Source organism: Colobus angolensis, unplaced genomic scaffold (assembly GCF_000951035.1).
Source record: "Colobus angolensis palliatus isolate OR3802 unplaced genomic scaffold, Cang.pa_1.0 Scaffold24, whole genome shotgun sequence".
Classification (NCBI taxonomy): domain Eukaryota; kingdom Metazoa; phylum Chordata; class Mammalia; order Primates; family Cercopithecidae; genus Colobus; species Colobus angolensis.
Window position 1 is genome coordinate 11206993 of NW_012115599.1, and position 19739 is coordinate 11226731.

The 19739-nt window shown below is 41.2% G+C and overlaps 1 protein-coding gene and 1 pseudogene across 4 annotated transcripts in view; one reads left to right on the top strand and one right to left on the bottom strand.

The window, feature by feature from the left end:
- MAPK14 (mitogen-activated protein kinase 14) overlaps window positions 1-19739 on the bottom strand; it is an 85389-nt gene continuing 65650 nt past the window's right edge. For 2 of the 4 annotated variants that reach the window (XM_011945359.1, XM_011945362.1), the window contains 4 exons: window positions 15001-15080; window positions 8393-8471; window positions 3118-3291; window positions 1-2354 (listed from right to left, as the gene is read on the bottom strand). In XM_011945359.1, coding sequence (XP_011800749.1) covers window positions 2287-2354; window positions 3118-3291; window positions 8393-8471; window positions 15001-15080 — 401 coding nt within the window. In that variant the 3' untranslated portion in view covers window positions 1-2286. Of the gene's footprint in view, window positions 2355-3117; window positions 3292-8392; window positions 8472-10803; window positions 10884-15000; window positions 15081-19739 lie in introns of all 4 variants that reach the window. The other 2 variants (XM_011945360.1, XM_011945361.1) reach the window with 2 other exon arrangements.
- Window positions 18328-19411, top strand: LOC105514241 (annotated as a pseudogene).

Consider the following 19739-nt stretch of genomic DNA (forward strand, 5'->3'; position numbering starts at 1 on the left):
AATTTGAAAAATAGGCTTTATTTTAACCAGTGGTATTGTCTGACATCCTATATGGCATAACTGATTACAGCCAAGTTCATGGATACAAATAAAATAGCAATTTCCCTCATTCTCTCTTTTGTTTTCTGTTCAGAGAAATCAGGAGATGGGAGCATTATGCTCAGAAACCGAAGAGCTCTTTCGAGAGCTCCAGCTTAAGAGTCCAGGCTTCCGGAGCATGCAGCCTCCTAACACGTATGTGGTCACATGTGCAAAGACCTTTATTACAAAATATTCAGAGCAGTATTTCTGTAGGAAATCACACTAGCATTTACAACCAAAACATGGCTGATAAAATTCATCTTGCTGTGGATGGTGAGGATTTGAACTGCAATAAAGCAGATGAGGCCTTTACGTTCACTCTCCTTGAAAGGGGGAGAGTCCCGGCTGAGAGGGAATCAGCGTCAGTCTGTCTCCTTCCTTCTTGCTCCAGTTGACTCGGGGGTCCACCCGGTCCCTCTGGAGCACGGTTATCGCTGCACTTATTGAGAAATGGAAACACCTTGGCCCAAATACAAGATTCTGTCACACAGCCAACACTGGAAGTGACTTTATACTTTCTTATTACACAAAAGGCTTAAATATGAGTCCTCATGTAGAACAAAATGCCTGAAATTCAGCAAATTATGAAAACAACTCTTCTCCACCCCTGAGGATATTTTATCTTTATAAAGTTGAAAATACAAAATATTAAAATAATTTGCCCTTTCTCCCCATCAAAAGGAATCACATTCTCAAAGGATTCCTGCAATATACAAAATTCTGAAACAAAATTTATTTCTCCCCAAACCAAGAAGTCAATGATAAGCTGCCAAGAAGACCCTTTTCCATAGAGGAGTGGAAAAGACACCTTGTTACTGTTTTATTTTAAAGTAATCATATTTAGAGAAAGACAGCAGTTTTCTGGCCTTATGGGCTTTACTTTTTTACTTTGATTTTCAGCATTTCTTAGCATTAGTTATTGGGAGTGAAGAGAATAACTTGTTTCTGAAGTTTGGGATATTCCTGGGAAAAGCACTGATCTTTCCCATGATAACTCCTCAAAAATTGTTGGTTGAAAACAGATGGCATGAATGAAAATGCTATATAACCATCTGTTCCTCTTTTCATGATTTTCACATCAAAAGCACCTGAAGTATCAATTGTGTTCAACACAGAATAGCACTAGGGGCTGAAGAGAGGATGATGTCACTTGCCATAATATCAGCTGAGGTGACATGGGATCTAAACTACCCAAGAAGTCTTCACTGGCAAACCTGCCTGACACCAGGGCCTCCTGAAGAGAGCAGGACAAGCAGCTGTGCATGCTCAAATAGCAAACATGCAAAACACATCCTCACTCTGCTAGAAATAGAGTACACAGGAAGTACATGACATCAAGAACCTGCTTCTGACTACTGGGGCAGATATTCAAGAAACCTCTGCACCAAAGGTGAAGGGTAAGCAGAGAAATGGCAACACCTGGGGGTGAGGGGGAGAGAGAGACGCACATATACGCATGCACTCACATGCACACATGACCGCCTCTGAAGGCTACCTGGTTACTCCGGGCCCACAAGCAGCCGTCCAACAACCCTCTCGACTTGCCCGGCTCAGAACTTCAGCAGCTGCAGTCTTTTAACTATCTACACTTTCTTCTCTCCTTTTAAGGCACAAACATATTTACAGTTTCAAATACACCTGTCAAGATCTGAGAACCATACGAAGCAAGTTAATCACAGGCTAGTGCACAGAAGCCGGTTGGTCCTTTTTGGCTGTACACATCACTAAGGGACAGCATCGGGTCTGAAGCAACCAGAAGGTGTGGGCCTTCTCTTGTGCCACTGTGGGATGTTGTCAAGCCTATGCCCCACCCTCAAGGTGGGGGTCACAGGAGAAGCCAAAGTAGCAAAAGCATGACCAGGATTGGGGACAATTCATTATTTTTTTACTTTGCACTGAACATATTCCTAAAAAGACAGAAGCTTGCCTGCCTGAGCCGACTCTCAGAAAGAAGAGCAAGGTGGAGACTGCCCCGGAGCATCCACAACCTCATGTAAAGTCACTGTGATCATAGTTTGTTCATATTGTCTTACCTTCCCACAAAGACAGACACACACATGCACACACACTAACACGCACACACACCCCCTTCCATCATGGAGGAAATCTCTGCAACAAGAGGCACTTGAATGATATTTGGAGAGTTCCCGTGAAAAGGCCTTCCCCTCACAGTGAAGTGGGATCGACAGAACAGAAACCAGGTGCTCAGGACTCCATCTCTTCTTGGTCGAGGGGCGGTGGCACAAAGCTGACGACTTCATCATAGGTCAGGCCTAGACATTGGGAAGGAAAAGTAAGACGTGAGAGTTTAGGCTGTTCTCTTTGCTGGCGAGCACTCTGACTTCACTCAAGATCCTTCCTCCCTGTCCAGGTAGTGGTATGATGGGCTACCTCACAGCTTGTATGTAATATCCTAATGGAGCACGTTATCACACAGAAGTTCCAGGGACATAGAAAAGAACCTTTTTTTTCTCATGTTTTTCATTGCTGAGTGCCTCTTAAGCTCTCTACGGAGGTGCTCAAGAATGAAAGAGCACTCTCACAAGCTACGGCAACAGATGGTCTTGGCTCTTTGGATTTAACTGGAGTTCTGAACTTGTGTTTTATGGAAAGAATATGGGACTGGACACAGGACACACGGGTTCCATTCCTGGCTATGTCCCGAACTAGTTCTAAGTTAACTGATAAGACATAGATTCTCTTTGCCCCAGTTCTACTAATTGTAAAACTGTAAAAATATCCTATTCTTTACTTAGCTCAGAGAGATGTTGTAAATGCAATGACTCTGAAAACCTCAAATCTCCATGCAAAGCTCCTGTATGTGAGGGGCTGTGCATAAAATCAGACCAGACGTAAGTATCTCAAAGGTCCAGAGAGTATCACTGTCTACAACACTTTCCACCAGAGAACATATTCATTCTGCATTACAGACCTCAACTACAAGCTTTAGCAAGTTGGTTATGACCATTCAGTTTTTATTTTTCCCACCGCTTTTGGTTAGTGGTACAAGATGTTAATCCTACCCTTAGGACTTACTTTTCCACTCATCTATAAGGAGGTCCCTGCTTTCAAAGGACTGATCATAAGGATCGGCCACTGGTTCATCATCAGGATCGTGGTACTGAGCAAAGTAGGCATGTGCAAGGGCTTGGGCTGCTGTAATTCTCTTATCTGAGTCCAATACAAGCATCTTCTCCAGCAAGTCGACAGCTATCAGTACCACAGACAGGAAGGAAAATAGTTTTTAACATGTTACAAAAAAGTATGCCTTATTAAGCAAACAGTTTTGGCCCTTCATATCCAAACAAAGAATTCTCCTCCAAAAATATCTACTCTAGGCTATATTGGCCCTTTTCTCCTTTACGCGTGTGTGTGTATCTGTATTTTGTATGTTTAAAATTTTTTATTTTATTTTTGATTCGGGGGTACACATGCACATTTGTCACATGGGTCTCAGTGATGGGGACTGGGCTTCCAGTGTGCCCAATAACCAAATAGTGAACATTGTACCCAACAGGTTATTTCTCAACCCTCACCCTCCTCCTGTATTTTGTATTTTTAAAGAACATGTTACTAAAGAAGAATTTTTTTAAATGACTAGGATTGTGTTTGAACAGGCTTTTGTGGAATGTCAATGTCAAACTGCTACCAGTGTAGTCAAACTGTATAAAAACAAAAGTCTACAGCTACAGTAATCTAGAATAGGTAGGCAGGACTGTTTTTTGTGTGTTTGTTGTTGTTGTTGTTGTTTGTCCCCCTTCGCTGTTTATTTACTAACATAAGACAAATAAATATTCATCAAACAGATCTTCAAACAGTGAATAAACTGGGGGTTTTACATGGTGATGGGGGTGAGACATGGTATTAAAATCAAAGGGAATTTTATTTTAAAAAATTTCACTATGAAAAATTTCAAATATACAGAAACAGAAAAGTAAAAACAAGGATAAAGTGAACACTCATATGCCCAGCATGCAGATTCAACAATTAACATTTTTGTATGGATTTATATGTTTTTCTGAACTGTTTTAAAATAAAATTATAGACATGACACTTTACCCTCCCCAAATATTTCAACACAAAGACATCTTCCTATATAATCATAATACTGTTATCATCTCTGACAAATAATTTCTAAATATCATCTAAAATCCAGTTGTTAAAATTTCTCCAATTATTCCAACATTATCTTTTAGAACTAGTTTGTTCAAACCAGGATTCAATTAGGGGCCATGCACTGCAACTGACTGGATTTCTTTAGTCTCCCTTAGTCTAGAATAATCTCCTTACTTCTAAGCCCTGTTCTTTCCCGATTTTGATCTGAAGAGACCCTCTGGTTGTCCTGAGAATGACCGTTTCTCGGGATGTGTCTGATTTTGCTTCTTTTGCTGTCATGTGTCTACACCCTGCTTTCCACTATCCCCTGTACTTCCCAAAAACCAGAAGTTAGGTCAAAAATTATGGTAAGAATCAGGTTAAACATTTTCAGCAAAAATACAGGTGATGTCATGCACGTGATAGTGCATTAAGGCCATCTGTCCCACTACTAATGAGCTAAAACTGATCACTGGGTTAAGATGTTTTCCCTTTAACCAAAGCAAGTAATCTGTGGGATATTTTGGTACCAAATAAATATCTGTTCCTTTCACTTATGGCTTTTTGCATTCACTGGGTTTCCTTTCCAAAAGCAATGATTTCTTTCATAAGGGGTTACAAAATGGTGATTTGTCTAACTCTATATTTCAAATGAGTATTTTTGTCTTTCAGCATGGCAGCACTTGGGAGGATAAATACTGCCATATAACCAGTTACCATTGTGGTGAAATAGGCTTTTGAGACTTTGCAAATTACTTCTTAAATGTGGAGCGGGTCGGGGTGAATAGTGAAGAGGACAGCTTCCTATGGAGATCGACTGCTGTGTATACTAGAGGCTGTAAAACACCCCTGTCCTACAGCTTGAATTCCAGAGTAATCCACTGGAGAAATATGGGCTTCAGGGGGATACAGAAACAAAGTGAATATTCATGTGTCAATTCAAGTTCATTAGTTTACACTTTAAAGTACAGTACTAGGCGAATGCCTGGATTATATATACATATATTCTTCTGATGGTCTTCTCCTCTTAGAAAAAGAAACCTTATCAGCTGTTGATTTTATAATTGAACACAGATTATATGACAAGTCTCTATTACCCCTAGGGTAAAAACTACCATGTTCTTATAATCACTAAGGTCAGGGGTAAGAAAAAGATTCCTCAAAGATATTATTAGCTGGGCATGGTGTTATGGGCCTGTAGTCTCAGCTACTTGGGATAGGGAAGAGGAAAGATCACTTAAATGCAAGAGCTCGAGGTTTTAGTGAACCATGACTGTGCCACTATACTCCAACCTGGGTGACAGAGTGAGATGCTATCTCTTAAAAAAAAAAAATCTTGACAGATAAATATACACACTAACATCAAGGGGTAATTTAAGTTTTAATTCATGTTTTGGGAATAGCAGTGAAACAAAGTCAGTGGCTGACGAAACAGAGCTGTTAATATTTATATTGCTGGCATGTTCCTGCTCAGTTAATATGCTGGGCATGAGCTTGTGACAGTAACACTGTACTCCATCTGCCCGGCAAGGGGAACCTCATTATATGACATCACTGTTTGGCAATGGGCTGTAAGGCACGTTTAAATGCTGAGAAGTACAGTGCTGAGCGCTAGATGGACCAAAGCCTCCTTTCAACTCATTAGCAAAGTGGTATCTAGTTCTTTTGGCGGTTTCAACGTCATGATTTCAAAGAATGGGAAGACCTATCAGGAGCTATGTGACATAAATAAGCTGCTGGAACACAAATATCTCCCCTCTCCCACTAAAAAATGAATTAACAAATCTTTCTGAGTCCGTTAAGAGGGTGTCAGTGAGTACTGCCCTGTCTAAAACTTAAGGCTTAGGGCTGTTCTGGACAAATCAGAACAGAATGACAGACAAGAAAGAACACAATGGGCCGGGTGCAGTGGCTCACGCCTGTAATCCCGGCACTTTGGGAGGCCGAGGCAGGCAGATCACGAGGTCAGGAGATTGAGACCATCCTGACTAACATGGTGAAACCTAGTCTCTACTAAAGATACAAAAAATTAGCCAGGCGTGGTGGCACACACTTGCTGTCGCAGCTACTCGGGAGGCTGCGGCAGAAGAATCACTTGAACCCAGGAGGCGGAGCTTGTAATGAGCCAAGATCGTGCCACTGCACTGCAGCCTGGGCGACAGAGCTAGACTCTGTCTCAAAAAAAAAAAGAAAGAACACAACATCTTTTCCCAACATCCTGTAGTACTTAAGGCTCAAAGAGAGCTTCTCACAGACCCTTGAACTAGATAATACAGCTCAAATAAATCATACAAAGTCAATTAGAGCATGCCAGGGCAGATGCAAACCTAAACCAATCTCAGTAGAATCGTACTTACCCCTGATGAGACTGTGGATTCATCCTTGGACAGGAGAGCAACCCAGCTGAGATATGACATACTCTCCATCTCCAAGGCTGACACGAACTCATCCACAACTGCCCAATACTTCAAAGAGCATGAGCATCTCTGCTATTGTAAGAATTATCACAGCAACACTAAAATTCCTCTCCATAACCACTATGGATGAAGTACTTAAAAAGGTAAAATCACCAAGCCTTCACCCCAGCTTCTAAAGAGGTCAGCATGGCTGTTGGCCCTCAAAAAGATAAAACTAAACCTGAAGCATAGCTGCCAAGACCCTTAAGAAGACACATGACCCACACAGATGCAAAGAAATGCAGTGAGATTTTAAAACATACCACACATCTTAAGAAAAGTGAGAAGGCGGATTATACTCGTTATCATAGCATAGCTCCCTTCCCTATTGTAGGGAGGTCCTGGTCTGCTCTTTCTGTGTCTATCATTAAACAGCACTGTCCACTGCCCTCTTCTAGAGTCAGGGAACGAGGCTCAGGCAAAGCAGCTTTTAGGGACCATCTGAAGCACACATCAGTCCTCCCCTTCAAAGAATATAGTCAGCCAGGCATGGTGGCTCACATCTGAATCCCAGCACTTTTGGAAGTTGAGGTGGGCAGACTGCATGAGCCCAGGAGACAAAGATTAGTAGATGGTGAGACCCTGTCTCTACAAACAATTCTTTTTTTTTGAGACAGAGTCTTGCTCTGCCACCCAGGCTGGAGTGCAGTGGCCGGATCTCAGCTCACTGCAAGCTCCGCCTCCTGGGTTTACGCCATTCTCCTGCCTCAGCCTCCCAAGCAGCTGGGACAACAGGCGCCTGCCACGTCGCCCGGCTAGTTTTTTGTATTTTTTAGTAGAGACGGGGTTTCACCATGTTAGCCAGGATGGTCTCGATCTCCTGACCTCGTGATCCGCCCGTCTCGGCCTCCCAAAGTGCTGGGATTACAGGCTTGAGCCACCGTGCCCGGCCCAAACAATTCTTTAAAAAACTAGCCAGGCATGGGGATGCATGCCTGTAGTCCTAGCTATGTGGGAGGCTGAGGCGGGAGGATCATTGGAGCCCAGGAGTTCAAGCTTGCAGTGAGCCATGATTGTGCCACTGTACTCTAGCCTGGGTAACAGACTGAGACCCTGACACTACCAAAAAAAAATAACAACAATAATAATAATAATAAAGCAATTCCTTTTTTAGCCAAGGCAACACATATCTTCAGCTGCCACCATCACTTCCCTCTGCCAAGGATCTTGAAGGCATATGAAGTCATTTCTTTAACTTTAGGTAGCAAATAAGCTCCACAAAGAGGTGAGGATGGTTACACCTCTGAGGGGCAGAGAAAGAATAAGGGAGGGGAAAAGTTCATGAGTGTGGAAGATGACAGGATCTGTAGCAACAGCAGCTACCGATAGAGCAGAGCACCCTGCAGGGAGTTCCTGGGTGGGTCCTCTAAACACCCACCTGCACTTCAGTGGTTTCTGTCCTCCACTCAGGGACACCATGAATCCACAGCAGTTGTGAACAAGCTACAGCTTTCTTCTGTGTCTGCTTCTTCCTGCCTCTCCAATCTTTTCTCTCAACATTCCTGTTACTCTCTCTCCTTTCTTCACTGTACCTGCCCATTCCCCCGATCCCAAGGTCTGTGATCATTTAAACATATAAGCATCTTATATAATTAAAAAAAAATCTGACAACACAAATAGATAATAAAAGCCATATTTATCACCTTCCAATATTCAACTAATGGTACTTTATTTGGTCAAAAGGAGAAATTCTTCTTCAAATCCCCAATTTATATCATAACCAATTCAATATCCATGAGGTGAGGATATGGTCAACTTACCCAGGGGATTGGCACCAATAAATACATTCGCAAAGTTCATCTTCGGCATCTGAGTCAAAGACTGAATATAGTTTCTTGCCTGAAAAAACAAGGGTTTTCAGAATTACTTTGTTCAATAATGTTACTTCTCTCAAAGCAAGAATCTTGGTCCTGCTAAGGAACGAGTGTTAACTGACAAAGTCCACTAACTCCAATGTTTATAACTGTCTTTGATAAAACCTCTCCCTTACTGCCATCCTAACTTCCTAGTTACGATCATCACCTTCTTTATTCCTGCTATCTCTCACAGTTGCATTTCAAGTGAACGAGAATACTCATCAATCAAGTTCTCTTTCATCAGCTTTCTGATCACAGGATGAGAAGTTTAAAAACTGAGGCCGAGATATGTAAGAAGTAGCCCTTTCTGAGACAGCCTTCTCAAACAGCTAAAATTGGTAGAAGGGTTGGTATTCCCAAAGTAAGTCTTGGACCAGCAGTCTTTTGATAGTGCTGACTTCAGTAGGTGCTCTTAGCACATCAAAGGACATCAATATTAAACCTTGCTAACAAAGTAACACTGGTAACAAAAAAGTTAATATAAACTTAATATAATAGTCCTACCTCACAGGTTTGGAGTGAAGATTAGAGATAACAAACCTAGTACTTTCTTAACACAGTACTTGGTTCCAAGTGAGAGTTCAAGAAACATTATCTGCTATCCCACTATCACCTTCAGAGAAAAGCAAAGTCTGCTGTCTATCTTAAACACCTTTTTAAAATTTCTGTTTTAATACAATCCAACAGTAAAGGTATGTATGTATATTTATGTTTACACACACACACACACACACACACAGGTTATAAAAAGTTCTGGTTGCCCAGGCATGGTGACTCACGCCTGTAATCCCAGCACTTTGGGAGGCCAAGAGGGCAGATCACTTGAGCCCAGGACTTTGAGACCAGCCTGGGTAACATGGTGAAAACTTGTCTCCAAAAATACAAAAAATTAGCCAGGCATGGTGATGCATGCCTGTGGTCCCAGCTACTTGGGAGGTTGAGGTTAAGAGGATCACTTGAGCAGGGAGATGGAGCCCAGGAAGCTTGAGCCCAGGAGGTGGAGGTTCCAGTGAGCTAAGATTGTGCCACTGCACTCCAGCTGGGGTGACAGAGTGAGATCCTGTCTTAAAACAAAACAAAAACAAACAAAAAATCTGGTTGCTTGGGCAAGTTCACCTTATTTATTAAAAAATTTTTTTAGAGACACAGTCTCTGTTCTGTTGCCTAGGCTGGAGGTCACTGGTACAATCACAGCTCACGATAGCCTCAAACTTCTGACTCAAGCAACCCTCCTGCCTCAGCTTCCCAAGGAGCTGAGACTGCAGGCGTGTGCTATCATGCTCTAATTTTTAAATTTTTTTGTAGACCTGCAGTATTGCTGTGTTGCCCAGGATGGTCTCAAACTCCTGGGCTCAACTGATCCTACCACCTCAGCTTCCAAAGTGCTGAGAACTGCAGGTACACGCCACCACACCCAGCCTTCACCTTCTTAATGATTGCATGTGGAGTCAGGAGGAAAGGTCTGCTTTGAAAAGCAACTGAGAATCTTTCTGCTTTGAAAAGAAAGTTTTAGGAATTGAATATATAAATGGCTGTAATCCCTTTCTACTTGAACATGTAAATAAAAAGATGAAGGGAAAACAGGTAAGAGACAATTATCTCATTCAGAGAACAGTCATCCCTTTAATAAAGATAAATCAACAGATGACCTGAATATAGCCGAAGTAGAAACAAAGTTGCTGGGAGGCGCCCTCTGTGATGCCAACCCGGTTCCCCAAAATATTAAGGGTATCTTAGAAAGAAAGAAGTGCCCCGATCACCTCTGATAATAAAACAAGAGTCAGACTAAGTAGTTAAGAATAAAGAAGGTACCTAACTGTACCAAAGTGTTTGTATTTATTCTATATTATTTGTGTATTTTCTTTTAAACATAGTATGTATTAGTACTGGATATTTCAGTTTTGTTTTGTTTCGTTTTTAAATAAAGAATTCTCTTTTGGTCATTAAAAAAGTGGATGAATTGGAAAGCATGCTAATGGACTTCAGTTAACTACCCTTCTGATAAAGGTCATGATAGTAGCACACCCTAGCTACAGGCATAGCACCTAGAAAGAAACCACCTCACAGCACTAAATTCACAAAACCAAATACAAAAATAACAATTTTCCATTTACAAGCTTACTAATTATATCCCCAATCTCACAAGACTGGATGACATTTTATCCCAAAAGTCAACATCTTGCAATAGCACATAGGCAGGCCTCAAGGCACATGCAAGCATCCAGTGATGTTAAAAACTGTTGGTTATACAGTGGCAATAAAATGAGAACGTGGCTTCTCAGTGCGACATCCCTGTACAGTCTCTTTGTTCTCACCTCATGGCTTGGCATCCTGTTAATGAGATAAGCGGGGGGTGTTCCCGTCAGACGCATAATCTGCTGAAGCTGGTTAATATCTTAGATGCCTAGTCAAGGGCATTGTTAAACATACAGTGCAAAAAATAATTTTCAATTCAAGTTTTTAAAAAGGTCAAAAAGCCACCCCTAAACAAACAAAAAAACCTACCCCCCATTCACCCTACCCGAGGACCCAAGGCTGCATGTTAAAGCTTCTGTGAATGACATGAGTCGCTTCTGTGAATGACATGAGTAACTAGGCATGTAGTCAGTGACTGGCCATGCAGATAAGAAAAATTACTTTTCTTTGGTTTTAGCATCATCTTTACTGTTAAATATTTTAGGTTCCCTGGAAACAGACTGCCCCTTGATCCAGGATGCCAGCCAGAGAACTGTTTTCAAGTACTGACGGCCAAAACCTGTTTGTGGGAGAAATACAGATGATTCTAAAATTTTTGACTCAAACTTTGAACAAAATAAAATATCCAACATATCCATTCAAGGAAGAGACTAAACTTTTGCGGCACAGGTTCTCCAAAGCACCATCCCTCCGAATTAAGACACACGTGGGCATCTGGGTTAATAAGCAATGCCACATTTCAAAGACATTAGTTAGTGGTACATTTAAAATACTTGCCACAAACACAAAATGGTAAATGAAGAAAGAGGAGACAGGGAGAAGGTTAGAGGCTAATGGCAAAGGCAAAACAGAAGTCACAGGCTGCTGACAGTGTTAAAGCATGCCATATGATTTCCTCCACAAGTCTCTTCAACAAGCGAACAACTAACCTCACTTAACAAACAGGTGGAGGGAAGTCTGCAAAATACTCTGCAAGTATCTGACAAGGGCAGAACTATGAGATTTTCTGTATGTATAGGCACGTATGTAAGCTGTACTACAACTTCTCTCTTTTAACTGTTCCATCAATGTTAATACAACTCGCCCTCTTCTAAAATGTAAGAACTGTTTATCATGTTCCTACTAAGAGCAGAAGTGAGATTTTAAAAATCTTCAATGTAATTCAATAAACCCCTTTTCTAGTCCTTTTCTTGTTAACTACTAATTCCCTCATTCAGGTGAAGCGTCATCTTCAATAAGCACCATGGCCAAGCAATTTTACTTCTTTGTGGCTTTCCCAAATAATTTTTCTACTTTAGCTCGTCCTCTGAACTGAACTCCCTAGTGGTCAGATGACTTAGCAGTAATCTGTTTAAGGCTGGCCACCGGGAGAGAGCTCGAGCCATGTGCTCCACGTTGCCTTTCACGCTCCCTAAGCCCAAAGACAGGCCAGTAAATTCCAAAAGAGGTATTAATTACACTTTGATTTGTGGTCCTTTTAAGAAACGTACCAGATCCACACCAGATGATGGAATTCTTTATTTTGTTAGGAGTTTAGGAAACAGAATTTAGAGTTACCTTTAACAAATCACATAACAAATGACACTTTTCATGCCAAGGGAAGTAACAAAAAGGGGCCACAAAGTAAACCAGCAATAACAATATACCATTGGGTCTTAAAATGTAAAAATCCTCCACTTCTCCTTCCTTCCTGTGAACAATACCTGGCCTGCGCATTCTGTCTTTGTCTCCTTTAGTCAAAGAGGTTATTGTTTTATATCCCCTTTCTGTCAAGAGGTTAGAAAGATTCTATTTCTGGAGGAAAATATGAATGAGTCAGGTCTTTGCTTTTTTTATCTAATTTAATTAATTAGTTTTTTTTAAAGACAAGGTCTTGCTCTGTCTCCCAGGCTGGAGTGCAGTGCACGATCACCACTTCCTGCAGCCTCAAACTCCTGGCCTCAAGTGACCCTCCTGCCTCAGTCTCCCAAAGTGCTTTGAGGACAAATGTGAGCCACTGTGCCCCGTCTGCTTTTGCTTTCTTAATATGATTTTGTTCTTTCACTGATTATTACAAATACTGGGACATTAACCAAATGAATTCTCTTTCCTTGGCCTCCGTAACAACCCATTTATACCTTTTCCTATGGCTCATCCTAATAGGTTCTCAATCCATTATTGCATTCTCTTACTCAGCATTCAATTTCTTCATAATTATTGGCATCGCTACTTCACTACTTTTCAGGAGAATGAAAATAGCTGTTGGCTTTCTATTTTCTGCATTCCTTCACTAATGTCTTTTTTCTTTAATTTTTAAAATCTCTGAACAATTTTACTCACCTGGCCTTATTTTTCCATTATGTTACCATAAGATAAACAGGTACTTGGGCCGTGTCGTGAACACGAAATTAATCTTGTCTACCCCTTAGGATGTTTAAACTACTTTTATCCACTTGCCCCAATTATGTAGGAAAAAACAAACAAAAAAACCTTTCTTATTCTTACACTCAATATAATATTATTTAGGTTAAGTTCTGTATTCTGGTACTCAATTTCAGTAGAGCTGTTGAAATATATAATGTGCCTCATTTCACAGAGGGACCTCCACTATTAGGCTGTGCACCTAGTGTTTCTTTCTTAAAAATAAGTGATGGATTAATGAGAGATAAACACTATTGACTATTTTACCTAGACTTTGGTTTGAATTCCTTGTGACTAATAGCACATATCTATAGGGCAGATGGTTGGGATGGAAGAGAAGACTAAGAAAGGGCTGCTAGGAATCACTCTCAGGAAGGAAATGAATTTGCGTGGTCTCATTAGCACTATTTATTAATTGAGCTCCTTCCCAGCCCTCCCTCTGCCCTTAGGGCCTCTTACTGTAAGACAGTGTTTCTAAGAAAAAACATAAAAAAAAAAAAGTACTGCCCTTTCTAAGCATCGTCTGATATCTTTGATTCACTCTAATCCAGCTTCTATATATCATAAAGGGGGAAAAATACCTCTTTAGGTTGACATTGTAGTAACACTGACAATGACTTCCAAAATAGTGTGTAACCACATGCGATTATAGTTTGGATCATGTTATCCAGCATCTGGGATCTGTACTCAGCTCTGCCACGTGACTCAGTGCATGACGTGGAAAAGTCACTGCCTTTCTGGGCCTTTGCTTCTTTATCTTAAATAAGTAAATGAAACAAAATTCAGAGTGGAGGTTCAGAAATACACTGGGCTTTGGCATCCTTTCAAGAAATGTACTGGATACATACCAAATGATGGTATTCTTTATTTTGTCAGGAAGGTGAATGAACGGTTCCAACTCACCTACTTATGCCTGCCTCAAGCTACCCAGCAGTCTTCTCAACTAGGCAAAGGTCCCCTTCGGTCATAAATGTTGGGAGGAGAATCCAGGAAGGCATAACTGGAGCTTGGCTCCACAGCTCATTTTTTCTTTTGTTCAACTGCCTGGTGGCAGATTGAGGGAAAAAGGAAAAAAAACTGGGCTTTCATGGCTTCTCTCATGCCTCTGGCCCAAGAAAATGACCAAGAGCAGGAAATCATAGCAAAAGTAAGCCAGAGTCACATTCCCATGGCTTCTGTCTAAGTCCCTGCTTAGAAGCAAGAAAGCACTAGCTCCAAACTCTGTCTCAGGTTATTTAACTTATAATTACAAGGCAATAGGAGGAAAATTTATAACCACATTCCTGTGGATCTGAGGTATCAAGAGTGGAGTTGTTTCTTCTGAGTGGGGTCTAGGGACTGGATAGAAAGGTCCCTCTGTTGGGAACGAACATTTTACATAGAATATGTGAGTATCTATTCTAAAACAATAAAAAATAACTTTTGGGAAGGGGCAACAGTGTGCAGACAATGTACATTTTATTCTTTTAGTGATTAAGTTGGACTAAATACATGGTGAAGCTCATGCGCTGAGAACAAACACTAGAAACAGTGAAAAGAGCTCTAGAGCATACGTGAAACTTCTGAGAAAGACGAAAGTCAGAGCTTGAGGACAGAGACACACATTTTGCATTAATCTCTTGGAATGAATTAGAATCTCAAATCTCATTGCTTTACTGGGATACTATTGCCTAACAGAGGCTCCCATGATCTTAGTGTGTACCCAGATAGAGAATAAAACACACTTGTGCATGCAAGCAGGCACACATGCGTGCACGCACACACACACTCACACTATCTTATACCTCACTCATCCTGGAAGTCAGCATACAAAGGGTACGTGTGCTTACAAACACACCCAGGTCAAAGTACAGATTGGTAGAAGGCAAGTGGCAGAGGCTCCCAACAGGGCAGATAATTACAAAGCATCAACTCACAGACTCTGAGGAGATTTTCTTCAAAAGCTCAGCCCCTGGGGTTCCAACGAGTCTTAAAATGAGCTTCAACTGATCAATATCTAATGGTGGACCATAAAGGAAAATGTTGGGACAAAATAAAAATGAAAAACAAACAATGACAAACAAAACAAAAACAAATAAACAAACAAAACACCCCGAGAACAAAAATGAAACACCCCAAACCTAGCCAACACGGTGAATCCCTCTAGGTCAAGGTTCCCGCAGGATGATCACTTCACGTAGGACATGCTCCTCCTGTACAAAGATTCAAAATGCTACCACACACGTATCCACTTTATATTCATTTCGTGCATCTGTCAACAGTATGTATCAGTAAAGTAAGGCAACATTAGGTGGTTCTTAGCTGCCAAAGACAGCAGGTGAAAACACAAGAGCTTCACTCAGTTTACACTGCCCTCTTCATCTGCCATGAAAGTGTCAGTAATCAGTCCAGGAAAGAGCACTGGTAATTAGAGGGCCACAGATAAGGAAGAAAGCAACAGAGCACAGAAGCTACGGATGTACAAGTCTGTTTATGAATATTCTCCTAAATGTGACCTAAAGAGTTTGTGATATGACAGTGGAAGGCCTGTGAGACCCCAAAGCCTGACCACTGGAGCACACCCTCTGGGAAGCCTCGCCTCTCACACTGGCTACAGTAGGCAGAGCACGATGAGGGAGAGTCGCCAGCAGAGGGCGCTCTCCCACCGCATGTTCCTTCAGGAGCTCCATGAGAACGGAAACACAAGCAGTTTCAACCTTATAAAATGCAAATGAACAATGCTTAACAAATTCCACACATCCCAAAGGCTCTAAATAATAGGCCACAGTGCTAAAACTTTTATCCTGGTAGCCAACACTTCAATGTATACTCAGAATGTATGTGCGTGTGTTAACCAGAAGACAAAAATTTCCATTTGTTCTCATTGCTTTTAGTCTTACCTAAAACGGAAGTTAAAAAGAGGGGGGAAAATACTATAAAATAGCTTTTAATATTTTCTCTGAAAATGTGAACAGTTTATCCACGTTTATACTGACTGACATTCCACGGAGGGAGAAGAGGAGGATGACTGTCTTCTGACCCATCAGGTTTTTCACATGACTAAATCCTCTTGGCCTCAGGTCTCAGCTTCAACTTCATTCACCTCCTCAGGGAAGCCTCCCCTCAACACTCTATATACATAACACCCCCCCCCCAATTCCTTCTCAGTATCATGCTTGATAACATCATAGTGCTTATCACAGCCTAGAATTACTTTGTTTGCTTACTGTCTGCCCCCAGTACTGGTCTACAGCTCTGTGAGGACAGGGGCCACTCTGCCTCTTCACCATTTATCCTCAGCCTAACATCTGGTACATGACGGGTATTCAAAATATTTAAGGAAAAGGTAGAGCAGGAAGAAAGAAATTTTTGCTTATGGTTATACATATAAAGGCAACATAGCAACACTTAAAAATAGCAGTCTCTATAAGCCACAGGTGCCTACGTTATAGGAATAACTTATGCAGTAATTTGACATCTTGTCTTTTTTTTTTAATTTTAAAAATTTATGTTTTTTTTATTATTATTATACTTTAAGTTCTAGGGTACATGTGCATAATGTGCAGGTTTGTTACATATGTATACTTGTGCCATGTTGGTGTGCTGCACCCATCAACTCGTCAGCACCCATCAATTGGTCATTTATATCAGGTATAACTCCCAATGCAATCCCTCCCCCCTCCCCCCCCATGATAGGCCCCAATGTGTGATGTTCCCCTTCCCGAGTCCAAGTGATGTCATTGTTCAGTTCCCACCTATGACTGAGAACATGCGGTGTTTGGTTTTCTGTTCTTGTGATAGTTTGCTAAGAATGATGGTTTCCAGCTCTTTCTTTTAGATATGAAACCAGCTTAAATGGAAGAAAATTCTAGGCTGGAGTCAGCAAACCCCAATCTCTTCCTGTTTTATATATAAAGTTTTATTAGAACACAGTCATGTCCATTCATTTATGTACAGTCTATAGGTGTTTCCAATTACAACAAGCACAGTTACCATATGGTTCCCAAGCCTAAAATATTAACGACCTGGCCCTTTCAGAAAAGGTGTGCCAAACCCCATCCTAAACCCAAACAACTTGTGTTCTTTAGCAAGCAAAACAAACTAGAAACAAGTCCACTCACGTAAGTTATTTCTAAATTAAGAATAACAGGGAATTCTGTCATCTGCAAATGGTACAAATCAGTGTGTTATAAAGGTTAAGATTTAAATACTGGCTTCTCAGTTCAAGATGTTGAGAAGACAAAAATTTTGAAGCATATGTTCATAGGACAGAGCAGGAGTGGGGGTGGGATGGATACTGTCTTGCTCTAAAATAATCAGATTAATTATATTACAATAGAAATCTGTAAAAAAAATTCTTGCTGCTCTAAAATGACTCAATTTACAAAAATTTAGTTCCCTCACATTAACACTCTTCAGGAATATATTTAACTGGGTAGCCACCACAAGATAAAGTAAATCATATATGGGAAAAATCTCAACGACTTCATATCTCAAACAGGTGGCTTTACAATATATGCATCAAAAGTAATCTCTAAAATGAAGCTTTTGATATTGGTATTCTTAAGAGACTTCTGACTACTTACAGTGAGAGTCAATTTTTATACTCTCTCTAAGGAAGACAGGCTCTCTGAGCTATGAATTTCTCAACTACCTGAACTTCACCGCAACCTACCTGAAGAATATGCAATTTCCATTAGTCACAGTGGCTCATTACGTCAATGAGCTGGGAAACCCTCTCTCTCCCCCCTTTGCTGGCATGAAACAGTATCAGGCCTGAAGAATCAAGCCCCAATTCCTCAGCCTCACATTCACAGCCGTCTGTGATTTGGCATCAAGCTTCTTTTCTGACTCTGGCTCAAACTATTATTCTTTAATGCACTCAATGCTTCAACTCACACCAGATATTCCAGGCACTTCTAAGCTTCCAAGTACTTATTTATGTAACTCAGAAACCACAACACCTCCCCTCCTCCCATCCTTCCAAGCCTTTCCTATTCCAAGAACTCTGCCATGAAGTCTTCTTGGATATATTGAGGTGGAATTAATTCTCTACTTTTTTTTTCAATAGCTTATCTATTATTCTAGTGTATTTATCACTCCATCTTATTTTATAATCAGGGACAAACAGTTGTTCAAATAACTCTTGTAACTCTCTTTCCACTGAGTCTGATCATTCTGGTTTTAAGGACAGGTACCACCCTGTCCCCAGCACCTTCCACAGAGCAGCTTGATAAATACTGGTTGACTTGAAAAGATGAGCCATGGCACATCCTTTCAGCACCTCGGTAGGCACCGGTGTCTCCAGCCGTGGCACTGACACCTGCTGACACTGCTGCCTCCAGTAGTTCTTTCATTCTCTTCCCTTTGTCACCCCTACACCTTGGAGGTGAACTTCTCTCCTGAGGGCTGCAAAGACTAGTTTGAAAAGGGAGAGCCAAGAACCAACTGAATCTTCTCAGAATGGAAACACTGTATTATTTTGGAGCAGTTAACTTCAGAAGGAAAATAGGTCAAGCTTGAAAAAACAATGTAGGTGGCTCCTACTGGTAAAACTGGAACTTGGGACTCAGTGAAACGTACAACCAGGAAAGAACAGACTGGTGATGATGTAGCGATCATCCCTGTGCTGCAGAGAACGCTTCACTAAGAGTGTATCATTCTGGTGAAACAGTCCTGACGGCCAACGGGTGGCTACTGCATAGAGTTCCCTGCAGGTCTCGTAGATTATGGTGAAATCCCAGGAGCAACTGCTCTTCGGGAGCTTGAAGAAGAAACTGACTACTTACAGTGAGAGTCAATTTTTATACTCTAAGGAAGACAGGCTCTCTGAGCTATGAATTTCTCAACTACCTGAACTTCACCCCAACCTACCTGAAGAATATGCAATTTCCATTAGTCACAGTGGCTCATTACGTCAATGAGCTGGGAAACCCTCTCTCTCCCCCCTTTGCTGGCATGAAACAATATCAGGCCTGAAGAATCAAGCCCCAATTCCTCAGCTTGACCCCTTTTCAAACTAGGGGGACACTGCCGAAAGTTCTCCAGTGGTCTGTATGGACCCAAGTTTGTCAAACTGTACCACACACATTGTGACAGTAATCATTAACAGAGATGATATAGAAAATCTAAGGCCCAAGCCAAAGCCAGGGGATGGAGAATTTGTGGAAGTCATTACCCAAGAACGACCTGCTGCAGAGACTCGATGCTCTCGTAGCTGAAGAACATCTTACAGTGGATACTAGAGTCTATTCCTAGGCTCTAGTGCTGAAACATGCAAATGTGAAGCCATTTGAAGTGCCCATCCTGAAATGTGAAGGCCAAAGACGGCACTGGCTATTTTTGTAAACGAGACTACCAGGCCTTCTTCACAAAGACTTGTATTCAACTTAGTTTAATGTAGATTTGAATTAGCTTTTTCGTAAAATAAAAGCAGCACAAAATCCAAAAAAAAAAAGAAAAGAAAAGATGAGCCATATATTATGCTTTTCAACTCAGTCCTACCCCACTGCCTTGCCCTCAAAACACAGAATGACCATACTCCATGGAAAAATACACAATGTAAAATAAAAATCTTAGTAGCTAAAAGCATTTGCATGAAGGAAGTTAAAACATGCAAACCTCAGAAGAAATCACCATGGGTTCTTCAAAAGCTGGCAAATCCACTGAAATACAG